Here is a 13,816-nt window from a genome sequence, read left to right on the forward strand (position 1 = left end):
CAATTTAGAAGAATTTAGTATTTAACTATGATTTAGAGACAGAGACCAGAATAAGATCAAGTTCAGAGACCATGTACATTAAAAGAAGATGAACACCAAGATTTTAATCATTCTAACATTTACAGCTTTGGAAATAGAAAATTCACTAAAATGAATACAGTGGTACTATTGATGATGAACTAAGAGAAAGATTAGAATTAGCATGGGACTAAGAACTCAATTTGGTTTTTGTCTTTATCCCTTAAAAAAAAAAACCCATTGCCTTTGAGTCGATTCCAACTCAAAACAACCCTATAGCACGGGGAGAACTACCCCATAGGGTTTCCAAGACTGTAATCCTCATAGAAGGAGACTGGCACGTCTTTCTCTCTGAAGCAGCTTGTAGGTTCACACCAGCAGCCTTCTAGTTAGCAGCTAATGTTAATCATTGTGCCACCATGGCTACTCCCTTGAAAGGTAGGCCTTGGTATTTTTTCAGCCATCAAGCTGCCCTTGTTTTTTTTGATAGTCATATAACAGCCTTTTTACAAGGCAACACTTTAGGCTGTGTGGAAATGATTGGGGGCTACAAAAGTATACCTCTCCAATAACGTGAAGAGGTGAAGTGGGCTTGATCCAATCAGCCACACATATTCACGTTTTCAATTGATGATGCCTGTGCAATGAGGCTCCAATGATCAGCATAAAATGAAGGCAGCAAAAGGCCACATAAAAGGAAGTTTGAAGCTTCCTGGACTGCTGGGAACACTCATGCATTGGAGAAGGTGGGTGTCCCTGAAGATAATGGGAATGTCATGGTGGGACCTCTCCCAGACCAAGCCTGAGCTGTCTCTTCATTTGTATCCTCTCTGGTTATAATAAATGGATAATTGTTTAAGTATAAAGATTCCTAGGTGATGCAGTGGTTAAGCCCTCAGCTGGTAACTGAAAGGTCAGTGGTCTGAACTCACCATTTGCCCTGCCAGAAAAAGATTTGGCAGTCTGCCTCCGTAAAGATTTACAGCCTTGGAAAGCTGCAAAAATGGCATGGCAGAAGCATCTGACCTCCTCTGACTTCACGAGGGAGAAGGAGAATCAAGATCAACAGCCCAAGGCTGATTCCTACGAGGCGGAGGTCAGACGGGCCTGTTCTGAGGGGGCCGGAGGAGCCTGACCTCAGGAGGCTGCAAGGAGTCCTGTACGGCCAAGTGGAGCTTAGCAAGCTATCTTGCACTGAAGAAGGGAGACTTTACCTACATGCTGTCTGATTGTGAACTGTAACCTGTTAACTCCCTAATAATCTCCATAAGTGTATGTTCTGAGTTGTGTGTGGCCACTGCAACAAATAACCGAACCCAGAACAGAATTAGAGAGTACCATGGGAAGGACAGCTTATGTCCGAATTGGCAAAAGATTCGAGAAAGGAGGTATTTCTGACTCCATCTCATAGGAATCAGCCTTGGGCTGATGTTGATGATGGTCATTCTCTCTCCTCCCTCTTGTGAAGTTAGACCACTGCAATGAATTATTGAACCAAGCAGAGATGTACAGGGTGCCACGGGTGGGAGAGCAGCTGGTTTTAGAAATGGAGAACGGAGTTATGTTTGACCTCCACCTCATAGGAATCAATTTTGTGCGGATCTTGATTCCCATCCTTGCTCTTGAAATTCAACAAGGTTTGACACTAGCAGAATACACTTGGCTTCACAAACAGGATTACACTAACCTTACCTGGACTGGCTGGGGAGTTTTGCCCAGTCCATTCTTTACTGGGATTGCCTGGGGAGAACGGCCAGTCTGACCTATACTATGATTGGCTGTGGAGCCTGTGCAGTAACTGACCTTTACCCAGATTGGTGGGGAAGACCTGCCTGGTCCGCCCTTTCCTGGATTGCCTGTAGAGCCCTACCCAGACTTAAGGACTGGCCTACATGAAGGGCAAAACATAGAGGATTCTGGGATGACTCCTGATTGATGAGAGTCAAGAGGAATAAGTGAGCTTATCATTTGGACATGGGAGTCCCATGCTGAAACCCTCTCAGACCCAGGTAAGAGGGCCGTAACACTTGGAGCTATGACAGCAATGGAGAAATTGACTACGATGAGATGAGAAGCTGTGGAAACAAGCAAACTTGGACAGTGACAGCAGAGTGTAAAGGTTGAAACTTGGCCAGGACATGTAATACTGAGGGATTGGGCACCATGACCAGGGAGCTGCCTGCAGAACAGGGCATGCTACCAAAGGAGCTCTGCACCAATAGCTGTCGTAAAGCCAGCCTAGAGTTGTGGCCAGCCCAGAGTAGCTAGGACCACCCAAGAACTGGGAACATCCGAGAGCTGTCCTGGAGCTGTACAGAGGAAGCTGGGAGCCAGCTTAAAATGACAGTTGATAGTGGAGCCCACTGAGTGACACCACAGGACAGTTCCTGGTTGATGTGTGGACATCTTTGTCAGATAGAGTAAGCGGGTATCCTTGAAGTGTTTAGGTCTTGTGAATGAAACACTTGCACACTTTGTCCTATGGATTTTGCCATTTACATACTGTGTTTATATATATCTTTGGTATATAAAAAGTTGTATTGCAGATAGGGTGTTTGGAGGGAATTCTCTGTGACCATTGCAATGGATTACAAAACCCATTAGAAAAAGAAACTGCTGAGAAAGAATGGCTGGTGTCAGAAATAATATGTAAGTGGGAATGCTGGGCTAAGTATCACCTTGGCCTCACAGGAACCAGTTTTGGGCTTATTCTTAAAGTCAGGATAATCATTTCAGTACACATGAGTTATAATCTGGTTTATGATAAAACTGAGAATGTAGGATGTTAAAAATATTGTTTCTAGTTAAAAAATCATTAGGAGGAGCAGAGACTTTTTAAAGAAGAGAGCCCTGCAGATATGAAAAATTAAAGGTAACAGCTGGGATGGCTAGGATTTCAGATGTACATTACTATAGATAACCTAAGTTGATAGGAGTTTTCTTTCTGGGAGGATGATCCTAGTTCCTTACAGATATTGAGAACTCATAGGGAACTTTCATCAAAATGAGTAAAATATATACAAAAAAGTCTGTTAGACAATTTCAAGGAAAATGTCAATTTGATAGTCTCCTCTTGAAAACTGAAGATTAACTCATTAGAATGAAGGAAACTTTAAAGGGTTAGGAGAACAAATGAGAAAATGGAAATTAGAACCTTCAGAGAACCACAGAGTGGGGGAAAAAAGAAGCCGAGGAAGCAAATAAAAGACGATTTTACTGTGCGGGCACAACATCCAAGGTGGGAGTGGATGCTAGGATGGGAATTGTCTTACTCAATGGGGGAGGAAGGGGCTATACTCTGAGAACAGTTATGAATTCAAAGTTCTTTCTTTGGAGAGAGGCCTGGAAACTGGAATTTCATAGAAAGAGAGGTGGGAGGACACAAAAAAAGAAAAGATTTCAGAATCTTAGAAGGAAGAAAATTATGGAACCAAAAACAGAAAGTGTAGATCAAATAAACAGGAAATCTGATTTCAGAAGACATAGAGGAGTATATATTTCTCTAAGCTCCTAGAAAGAAAAAGAGGTCTCACAGGGAGAGAGAGATATGTGGAGGCCCTTTTATGTACCCTTAGACATCACTCACAGATGTGACACCTTCTCTCACTTGAATGTGACTTCCACAGCCTTCCCCCCTTACCGTTTTTCACTTGCTCACCTGAAAAGATTCCACTATGGCTTTCATCTAATATAGTCCATGGTTGTTCTTGTTCCAACCTGGAGAGTGCATCCGGTTTGCTAACTTGATACCCTGTTCGTGAGAAAGCACAGAATCTTAGACACATTAAGATGGCCTTGGGTTTGTGAAGACTGCAGAATGTTGTACTTGTGAAAAAACAATTTGCAAACATACAAAGTAAAGGTTTTTCTGTCAGGAGTAGAAAGAATATACCCGCTTATCTAGGGCCAGAGAGTGGATTGAGAATCTATCACTCCCGAGCACCACTGACACTCCAAAGGTTTCAGCGACTGAGAAAGGAAAGGCCAATGACAGGAGAGTTGTCCTCACCAATGGACATCAGATTGTTATAGTTCTCCAACATAACGTCCCAGTATAGGTCCTTCTGAGCAGGGTCCAGGAGCTGCCACTCCTCCCAGGTGAACTTCACAGCCACATCGCTGAATCTCAGTGAGTCCTGGATTAAGAGCATCCTGTTTAATGAACTGATTTCCATTTGACGATAGGAATGAAATGTGAGGGAAGTTGTCTGCTCAATCCTCTACATAAGCTGCTGTATCTATATACCTAGGTGTTTGTTTTTTTTTTTCCATTTTATAACAAAATACTCTGAATGTGTGCATTCAATAATCCATCCACTCATGAAATTAGAATTTTCTATAATGTGAAGTAGTGCATTGTGTCTTCCTAAGGTAGAAAAATCTCACATTTATATTTATATATATATACACACACATATACATATACACACAGAGTCACAAATACACAGACATACATATATACTACACGTACATACGTATATATATTAACAGACAAGTTAACAGCATGTCAAATACACTAAAGAGATATTAGTCAGCTGTAAGGCAGAACTGAAGAAATTACACAAAATCTAGCAGAGAGAAACAATATAAAGGCAAGGTTAGGAAACATGGATAGAGTGAGAAGGTCTAACACATGCCTATCCATAACTACTGAAAGAGAAAAGAGTAAGGGAGAAGAAATAGCCAAATATCTTACTGTGTCCTAAAAACAATAATTTTTTTACAAATGAAAGACCTGTGGCAGGCATATTCCAACACAGCCTCATAGTCATATTTATACCTTTTTACACTCCTTGAGTATGGGCTGGCCTAGTTCCTCCTCTCTAACAGAATGTGGCAAAGGTAATACAACGTCACTTGGTGATTAGATTACATATTAGATATTAGTTCCGTACCGCTGGTTGTTCTGCTACAGCAGTGGATAGGAAAGCTGGAGTGACCTAGGGGGAAAGACCTGTAGGTTACACAAGACGACTGCAAGCGGCCAGGGTCTTCTGGTTTGATCCAGACAGAGACCGAAAACCATATGCTTACAAACAGGTAAGATAGTCGGAGGGTGGAAAACAGGACATGAAACCAAAGTGTTTAAAAGGGCTATGTGTTTATCTGAATGTACTCTATTTATCTGACTAAAGGAATGTTTTCCCTACCAATCGTTGTCAAATAGACCTGAATATATCATGGAAATAAATACTGGATATTTTAACAAAAACAGAGAGTATGCAACTCCACCCTTCAGGGAAACTTGATTGGAACATGCTTGGGCCCTCAGAGAACTGGTTAGATAGGGAGGGGCAATTTCAACACTAGCTGTCTAAAACAGGGGGAGATAAAGGCATGAAGTGGCTGGCTTACGTGTTTTCCCGAGTGTGGTTATACTCAAAATGAAGGGGACAAAGGAGGATCCACCAATGAACAGATTCAACTTTTCCTGATGGGTCTCTGGGGTAGAGATGTTGCATTTATTGTTAACAGGCTTAATTGTGATTGTAAAAACTCTAATTGCAGAAGTTGTAACTGAAAGAGTACACTAAGGGGGAGATGCTGCTGGACTGGAGTCAGGGGCCAAACCTAATGTCCCTTAAAGGGTTTACTACAGTAACATCTCAAGAGGCTCAGGGCAAGGGAAAAACCTCCCAGTTAAATTTTATCAGAGGCCAGAAAGGAAGAAGCTGAGACAACTTTCAGAGAAACTTACCAGATCAGATGGACACCTGCAGCAGACCTCAGTGGCTGGTACATGGGTGACCTCACCCTGAGACATTTTGCCACACTGATGGCTGTAAACATCTTGAGCTTTGATACTTTTTGTCTGGCTCTGGTGTATTTTATGCACCTTGCAGGAATTGGTCAATATACTTATGCAAATTCGGTAATATAGCATACTTATGCAAATAAAACATCTGTGGCCTACCAGGAGTGGATTGGTCAGTTCATGGACCTGGTGGGAAGGCCATGCCTTGAAACTGACAAAGAGTTTGCTGACATATACAGTCAACCCTAGAGAGGTTGGCAAACAGAGACAGAAGGAAGAAAGGTGCACAAAGGAGAAATAGCAAGAGAGGAAAGAGAAGCAGATGGACGAGTAGCAAGGCACCTCCAAAAAGGGCTATAACACTGAAGACAGCAAGAGGCCTGGAAGGGGCCCAACAGCAGAGCTGGTGGTGACAGGCCCAGAAGGGGCCCTGTGGCAGTGTCGGTGGTGACAATAAAAACCTGCTTCTAGGAATGCAGCTAAGAGAGAGGACTGCACAGAGGGGTCAAAAGAAGACCTGTCTTGAGGGGACAGAGAGCAGGCCTGTCCCGATGGGGCCAAGAAGGGCCTGTCCTCAGGGGGTTAAGAAGAAGCCTGGCCTGAGAGGGGTTGAAAGGAGGCCTGTCCTGAGGGGGCTGAGAAGAGGCCTGCACAGCTGAGAGGAGGCATGCACAGCAGAGAGAAGGGCCTGCTTACTTGCAAGACTGAGAAGAATTGAGAGAGATGTCTTGCACTGAAGAAGGGAGGTATGTGCTCTACAGTCCAGGGTAGCGTTCCAGCCTTTGCCTGTATGCTGCCTGATATTGATCCTGAGTTTACTCTGCTAATCCCTGCAGTGCAGTCAATTACTTAATATGGCCCTTCTAGCAATGCATGGTCTTGTGACTCCTACTGCAGTACAATTGATTACTTTTGTGTGGTCTTTCTAGCCATGTCTTGTAACTCCCACCAAAGTTACTGGATGGGACTGTGTGGTAGGGTAATTGTGGCCCACCAAAGGGATCAGTCAACTTTGCCATGGCGCTGGACTTTAGGCGAGCCACACCAGAGGCAGGAAAAAAGAATCCCGCCACCACCAAGGAAGAAGAGCCAGCACATCCTTTGGACCCGGATCCCTGAGCTGGGAAGCTCCTGGAACCAGGATACATAAAGAGAGAATTGTATTACTGAAGGCAGAGAGAATCAACAGCAGAGAACCAGCAGCAGAGAGGTGGCAGCAGAAACCTGGCACCAGGAGATGGCATGGTGGGCTTTCTGGCCCACAGAGAGAGAAAGCTGAGTGCCTCTGGGCAGAGGCCTAGGGCAGGGAGAGGCATGCCTGCGAGCACAGCTGAGAAGAGTCTGTCCTGAGGAAAGAACTGTATCCTTGAGTGTTCCTGGGACTCAACTGTAACATGTCACTTCCCTAATAAACCCCAGAATTGTGAGCATGGTCTGTGAGTTCTGTGTGGGCAAGCAATGAATTATCTAAACCAGCAGAGAAGTAGAGTGCCATGGGAAGGATGGTTGGTGTAAGAATTAGTAAAGGTGACGGAAAGAGGGGGCATGTTTGACCTCCACCTCATAGAAATCAGCCTTAGGCTGTTGACATTGATTCTCCTTCCTGCTTCTGGAGTTAGAGGAGGTCAGACACTGCCCGCACACTGTTTTTACACCTACAAAATGACTGGGTGAAGTTATGCAAATAAGGTGCTTGTAACCCACCAAGGGGATTGGACAGCTTCCTAATTATGTAAATAAGGTGTGTAGCACCACTGTGGGGGTGGAATTTTGCAAATAAGGTGTATGGAACTCTAACGAAGGGATTGGTCAGTTTTGCCATCGCGCTCAGCTTAAAAGAGAGTCAATCCCAGAGCAGAAAGGTGACCTCACTACCATCAAGGAAGAAGAGGCAGGAGTGGAATGTGTCCTTTGGACCTGGGGTCCCTGCATTGAGACCCTCTTAGACCAGGAGACCTAGAGAACTGTAACACTGAAGACAGCACAAGATGGTGAAAAGTGGTGGCAAACGTGGCAAAGAAACGGAGACCAGCAGGAGACGGCATAGTACGTTCCCCAGCCTACAGAGCAAGGCAACCACAGTGGGTATGCCAACCCACAGAGTGAAACAGCTGGGTTCCTTCAGGCAGGAGGCTTGCTGGGGGAGTGGAATGTGTCCCAGCACTTATCTGCTAAGCGAGACTCACCAACCCACGGATCAAGAGCTGAGCACTTTTGAGCAGAGGGCTTCCTGGCATATTAGGGGTATGTGGGGGCACTTATTGACAGAGCTAAAGGGTTTGGTATAAAAATTGTGTGGTGGCATCATCTGACTTTCTTATCTTACTGCACAAGGCCAGGAGAGAGAATCACCATCAGCATCAGACCAAGACTGATTCCTGTAAGGTGGAGGTCAAACATACCTCCTCTCTCCAACCTTTTTACAAATACTGATACCAGCTGTCACACCCACAGCACTCTCCACTTCTCTGCTAGGTTTGATAACTCATTGCAATGGCCACACAGAACTCACAGACCATACTCATGATTATGGGATTTATCAGAGAAGGAGTGGGTTACAATTCAGGATCAGGAATGACTCAGGATACAATTCTTTGGTCAGGACAGCTTGTTCTCACCCATGACTGCAGGCAGGTCTCTCTCTGGCCTTTGGCCCCTGCCCTGATTTAGTAAGTGTTAGAAAGCTCTTTAGCTCTGTCAATATATGCTTGGAGGCACCCCACCCACGAGAAAGCCTCCTTTCCAAGGTTGTTCTGCTCTCTAGCTCCATGAGTCAGTTTGCCCACTGTAGCCATCTTGGTCAGTAGGCCAGGAAGCCCACTGAGTGGTACTGTGCCAGCTTCCTGATTCTGCTTGCACTGTTTTTCTGCTGTTACTTCTTGCCATCTTGTGTCATCTCTAGTGTTACAGCTCTTTCTTTTTCCTGGGTATAGATGGTTCTCAGCACAGGAACCCTGTGTCTAAAGGATGCACACAGCTCCCATATATTCTTCTTAGTGGCAGTGAGGACCCCAGTCTGCTCTGGGTTGCCTCTCTTTTGAGCCTTTCGGGATGCCAAAATTGACCAGTTCCCTCAGTAGGGTTCCATACACCTTATTTGCATGGTCTCACCCCCACAGGAGTTGCATGCACCTTATCTGCATTATTAGCAAACAGTCCTATCCCCATGGTGGGTCACAAGCACCTTATTTGCATAGTCCCACTCAATCATTTTGTAGGAGCCAAAGGACCATGGCGAGAAAGGCCATATAAAGGTGATTCATCACATCACAACCAGTAATACTTGCCTGAGCAGGGCATAGGTCAGGTCAAAAGAGCTAGAAGCCAAGAGCCAGAGAGAGGCCTGTCTGTGGTCAAGGCTGAAAAGAAGCTGTCCTGATCTAAGAACTTTACTCTGAGTACTCCTGATCCTGAATTATAACCAATAGTTCCCTAATAAACCACATAATCATGAGTATTGTCTGTGAGTTCTGTGTGGCCATTACAAGGAATTATCGAACCAAGCAGGGAAGTAGAGAGTACCATGGGAGGGGCGGCTGGTTTCAGAACTGGGAAAAAGATGGGAGGGAGGAGGTATGTTTGACCTCCACCTCAAAGGAATGAGCCATGGGCTGAAGCTGACTCTTCCCTTTGTGAAGTTATACTGATAGGTCAGACACCTCCACACCACTTTTTACAATCCTGATCCCAAGTTGTACCTTGTTGCTTCCTTAATAAACCACTTAACTGTAATTATGATCTGTGAGTTCTCTGTGACCACTGCAATGGATTATATCGAAACCAGAAGAGCAATAGAGAGTGCCCTGGGAGGGATAGCTGGTGTCGGAACCGTTAAAAAAGGTTAAAGAGTGAGGTATATCTGACCTCTACCTCACAAAAATCAGCCTTGGGCATTAACTTCCCTGAAGTTAGACAGGTTACGACACTATCACTACCATTTTACACTGGTATTCATAAAGCAAGTTGCCATGGTGGGGAGGTCCACATGGCAAGAAACAGAGGGCTCCGTCTGGCCAACACAAACTGAATAACCTAGGCTCTCATGGAACTGAATCCTGCCCACAACCAAACAAGTGAGCCTGAAATCAGATTCTTCCTCATTTGCCCCTCTGATGAGTTTGCCTGGTCTATTTGGAACCATGGAACAGCCATAGTAAGCCTACTTTTGCATCTATGAGAATGCTGCTGTTCAGGATGCTGTCCACCACATCATTTCCAGGAAGAAACATTAAAGAAACTTACTCAGATGAAAGTACCATGAAATATTGAAATCCCAGGGGGAACTGATATTTTTCTCCTTAAAACTGGGCATAGCATTTACATTGATTCTCTTCTGTTGGCCACAGCAATATTAAAAGCAAGTTGACAACTAATGTAACCCAAAAGATTCTTCAACCATATATTGTGTTCGATATCAATAATTCAGTGTTAATCCCATGAATAATGTATTTGCGATCCTACTTTGCCTGACATTGAAGTCAGAGTCTATTCCTCCCCAGCTTCTACTTTTCCAAATTTATACTTTTCAGATGAACTGCTCTGATATTTTACAGGCCTCTACAAAACCATTAGGGAAAAAAGGAAAGCATAAAATAAACCAAAAGTCACCTCCGCCTTGACCATTTTCTTTTGTTCTTGGGACACTGCCAGCACCTGAGATGCTTTGTCTTTGTGTTTTCTGGACCAGCTCTAATTCCTGTTCAGAAATCTCACTCTCTGGGGAAGGGTGTCCCCAGAAATAACAATACACAAATCCTGCAACTCCTCTTCTTCCTTCAGTTGATTCTCTTGTTGCCGGGGAGTCAGGACCTGTAGGCTGAAGGGAAAATTCAGTATGAGTGGTGTATTATCTCTACACCCAGATGCTATCACTGATCCTGGCACTCACCTTAAAACAAAGCCCTCAATACTGTTGACTGTCCCTTTATTTCGGAAACCGTGGTGGCATAGTGGATAAGTGCTACAGCTGCTAACCAAAGGGTTGACAGTTCAAATCTGCCAGGCGCTCCTTGGAAACTCTATGGGGCAGTTCTACCCTGTCCTATAGGGTTGCTATGAGTTGGAATCGACTCGACGCCACTGGGTTTGGTTTTTTGGTTTGGGTCCCTTTATCTGGTCCCCCCAGAACATTTTACACCCATGGGCAATAAAATCTAAGATTAGGATTTGCATAGATACAGGTAAAACATGTCTTTTTAAAAAATGGTGCTTGGACAATCAGCTACATTTGTGGGAAAAAAAAAAAAAAAGCTAGATACCTACCCCACCACATACAAAACTATCAGTTCAGGGTCAAGTGTGACTCTCAACGAGAATGGCCAATCAATAAAACTTTAAGAAGATAAGTTTACATTAGGGTATGGAAACATATTTTAAACATGCCAATAAAACACTAGCTATAGACTGAAGGCCAGTCTCATGAAACTATAAAGGATACAACCACTTTAGAAAACACGTAGGCATCATTTATTAGGTTGAAAATTATACAAACATTTTGAAATAACAATTTAAGACTGAGATATACATCTAGGTATATATCCACCCTGTGATGGTAAGGTTGTGTGTCTACTTGGCTGGGCCATGATTCTGGTGGTTTGGCAGTTATGACGCACTTTGGCAGTCATATAATGATGAAATCACCTCCATGATGAGATCTGATACAATGTGATCACCTCCATAATGAGAACTACTGTGAGTAGCCAATCAGCTCAAAGGGAGTCTCCTTGGGCGTGTGGCCTAAATAAAATACAGGTGGACTTTCTGGCAAGGCTGATGGGTTTTTGCTTGCTCTGGACCCTGCAGCTAGCTCTTGTTCATCTGACCTCCAGTTCTTAGGAACTGAGCTAGCAACTTACCTGCTGATCTTGGGATTCATCAGTCTCCACAGCCTGTGAGCCAGCTGCCTACCAGCTTACCTGCCAATCTTGGGATTTGTCAGCCTCCCAGTCTGTGAGTCAGGGGGCTGTTGTCTGACCTACTGATCTTGGGTTTGCCAGCCCCAGCAGCTGTGTGAGTCAGGAGAAGCCTCCAGCATGACCCATGAACTTGGGACTTTTCAGCCTTTACAACCACGTGAGCCATTTCCTTGATTATACACACACACACACACACACATCTCACTGGTTTTGCTACTGTAGAGAACCCAGCCTAAGACACCTCCCACAACGACTGCACATTTGAACCTCTCTCGCCATCCTCGCTTCCAAGGAGAACACTGGCTGTACTTCTTCCAAGACAGACGTCTTCGTTCTTCAGGCAGTCCATGGTATATACGATATTCTTCACCAACACCATAATTCAAATGCGTCAATTCTTCTTTGGTCTTCCTTATTCACTGTCCAGCTTTTGTATGCATATGAGGCAACTGAAAATATTTATGGCTTGGGTCAGGTGAACCTTAGTCCTCAGAGTGACTTCTTTGCTTTTCAACACTTCAAAGAGGTCTTTTGCAGCAGATCTGCCCAATGCAATATGTCATTTGATTTCTTGACTGCTGCTTCCAAGGGCGTTGAATGTGAATCCAAGTAAGATGAAATCCTTGACAACTTTAGTCTTTTCTCCATTTTTCATGATGCTGCTTATTGGGCCAGTTATTACTGAAAGCTGTAGTCTTTGATCTTCATTTGTAAGTGCTTCAAGTCCTCTTCGCTTTCGGCAACCAAGTTTGTGTCATCTGCATTCGCAGGTTGTTAATGAGTCTTCTCCGAATCCTCATGTTGTTCTTCTCAATATAGTCCAGCTTCTCAGATTATCTGCTCAGCATACAGATTGACTAAGCATAGTGAAAAGATACAACCCTGATGGACACCTTTCCTGATTATAAACCAAGCAGTTGAATACTTACAAAACTAAATAAATTATAATTTTTAGGAAGAATTAACCACAGGGTTAGATTTATAATGAAATGCCAGGAAGTGCTTGCTATAGCCATTTGGGTACTGACAATGTTCTATTTCTTGCCTGGTGCTGTGGCTCGTTACGTGTATACTGCCTTTATACTAAATAAGTTGTAAATTTTTTAAAAAAGAAGATAAATTTAGAAAAAGAAATGGAAGAGCCCCAAAAGCAAAACAATGAGCCACAAAACATGAAAAGTTTGTTCTTTGATGAGACTAATAAAATAACACAGTCTTAGTAAGATGGAAAGGAGCCCTAGTGGCACAGTGGTTAACTGAAAGGTTGGTGGTTCAAACCCACTAGCTGCTCTGCAGCAGAAAAACGTGGCAGTGTAAAAATGGTGTGGGGCCTGTGTCTGACCTCCTCTAACTTCACAAGGGGAAAAGATTATCAAGAACAACAGCCCAAGGCTGATTCATATGTGGCAGAGGTCAGACATACCTCCTCTCTCCACCATTTTTACCAACTCTGACACCAACTGTTGCTCCGAAGGCACGCTCTACTTCTCTTCTGGATTCGATAATTCATTGCAATGGCCACAAAGAACTCACAGACAACGCTCATGATTATGGGTTGCGGTAGGGAAGTAACAGGTTACAATCCAGGTTCAGGAACACTTATGATATGGTTCTTCCATCAGGACAGCCTCTTTTCAGCTGTGTCTGCAGACGCACATCTCTCTGGCCCCTTGGCCTGTGCCTTGCTTGGTAAGTGTCACAAAGTTCTTTTAGCTCTGCTGATAAGAACCCCAAGGCACCCCACTCAGCCAACAAGTCCAGGCCTGAAGGCACTTTGCTCTAGCTCCATGGGTCCACAAACCTAGATCTAACAAGGGCCCAGAGGCACCCTACTCCATCAGCAAGCCTCCTGTCCAAAGGCACTCAGCTTTCTTGATCCATGGGTCAGGAAGCCCACCATGCCGTCTTCTGCCAGTCTCTCCTGCCACTGTTTCTCTGCCACTGCTTCTCACTATCTTCAGTGTTACAGCTCTCTCTCTCTCTCTCTCTCTCCAGCCTCCTGGTTCCAGGAGCTTCTCAGTACAGGGATCACATCCAAAGGACACACTCTGCTCTTGGCCTTTCTTCCTTGATGATAGTGAGAGCCTCTACTTCCCACTTCAGGAATGGCTCATTTTGAGCCTCACGG

The 13,816-nt window shown here is 44.3% G+C and overlaps 1 protein-coding gene across 4 annotated transcripts in view; it reads right to left on the minus strand.

Annotated features, from left to right (window-relative positions):
* The window catches only part of LOC126086053 (zinc finger protein 613-like), a 178,171-nt gene that overhangs the window by 16,950 nt on the left and 147,405 nt on the right, over positions 1-13,816 (minus strand). For 2 of the 4 annotated variants that reach the window (XM_049902087.1, XM_049902088.1), the window contains exons 2-4: positions 10,382-10,589; positions 4,028-4,154; positions 3,677-3,769 (exon numbers count right to left, since the gene is read on the minus strand). The exons of 1 other annotated variant lie outside the window; for it this stretch is intronic. In XM_049902087.1, the coding sequence (XP_049758044.1) occupies positions 3,677-3,769; positions 4,028-4,154; positions 10,382-10,396 (235 nt within the window). In that variant the 5' untranslated portion in view covers positions 10,397-10,589. Of the gene's footprint in view, positions 1-3,676; positions 3,770-4,027; positions 4,418-10,381; positions 10,590-13,816 lie in introns of those variants that run through there. One more of the 4 variants, XM_049902086.1, reaches the window with a different exon arrangement.

This window comes from Elephas maximus, chromosome 11 (assembly GCF_024166365.1).
Source record: "Elephas maximus indicus isolate mEleMax1 chromosome 11, mEleMax1 primary haplotype, whole genome shotgun sequence".
In the NCBI taxonomy this organism is placed as follows: Eukaryota; Metazoa; Chordata; class Mammalia; order Proboscidea; family Elephantidae; genus Elephas; species Elephas maximus.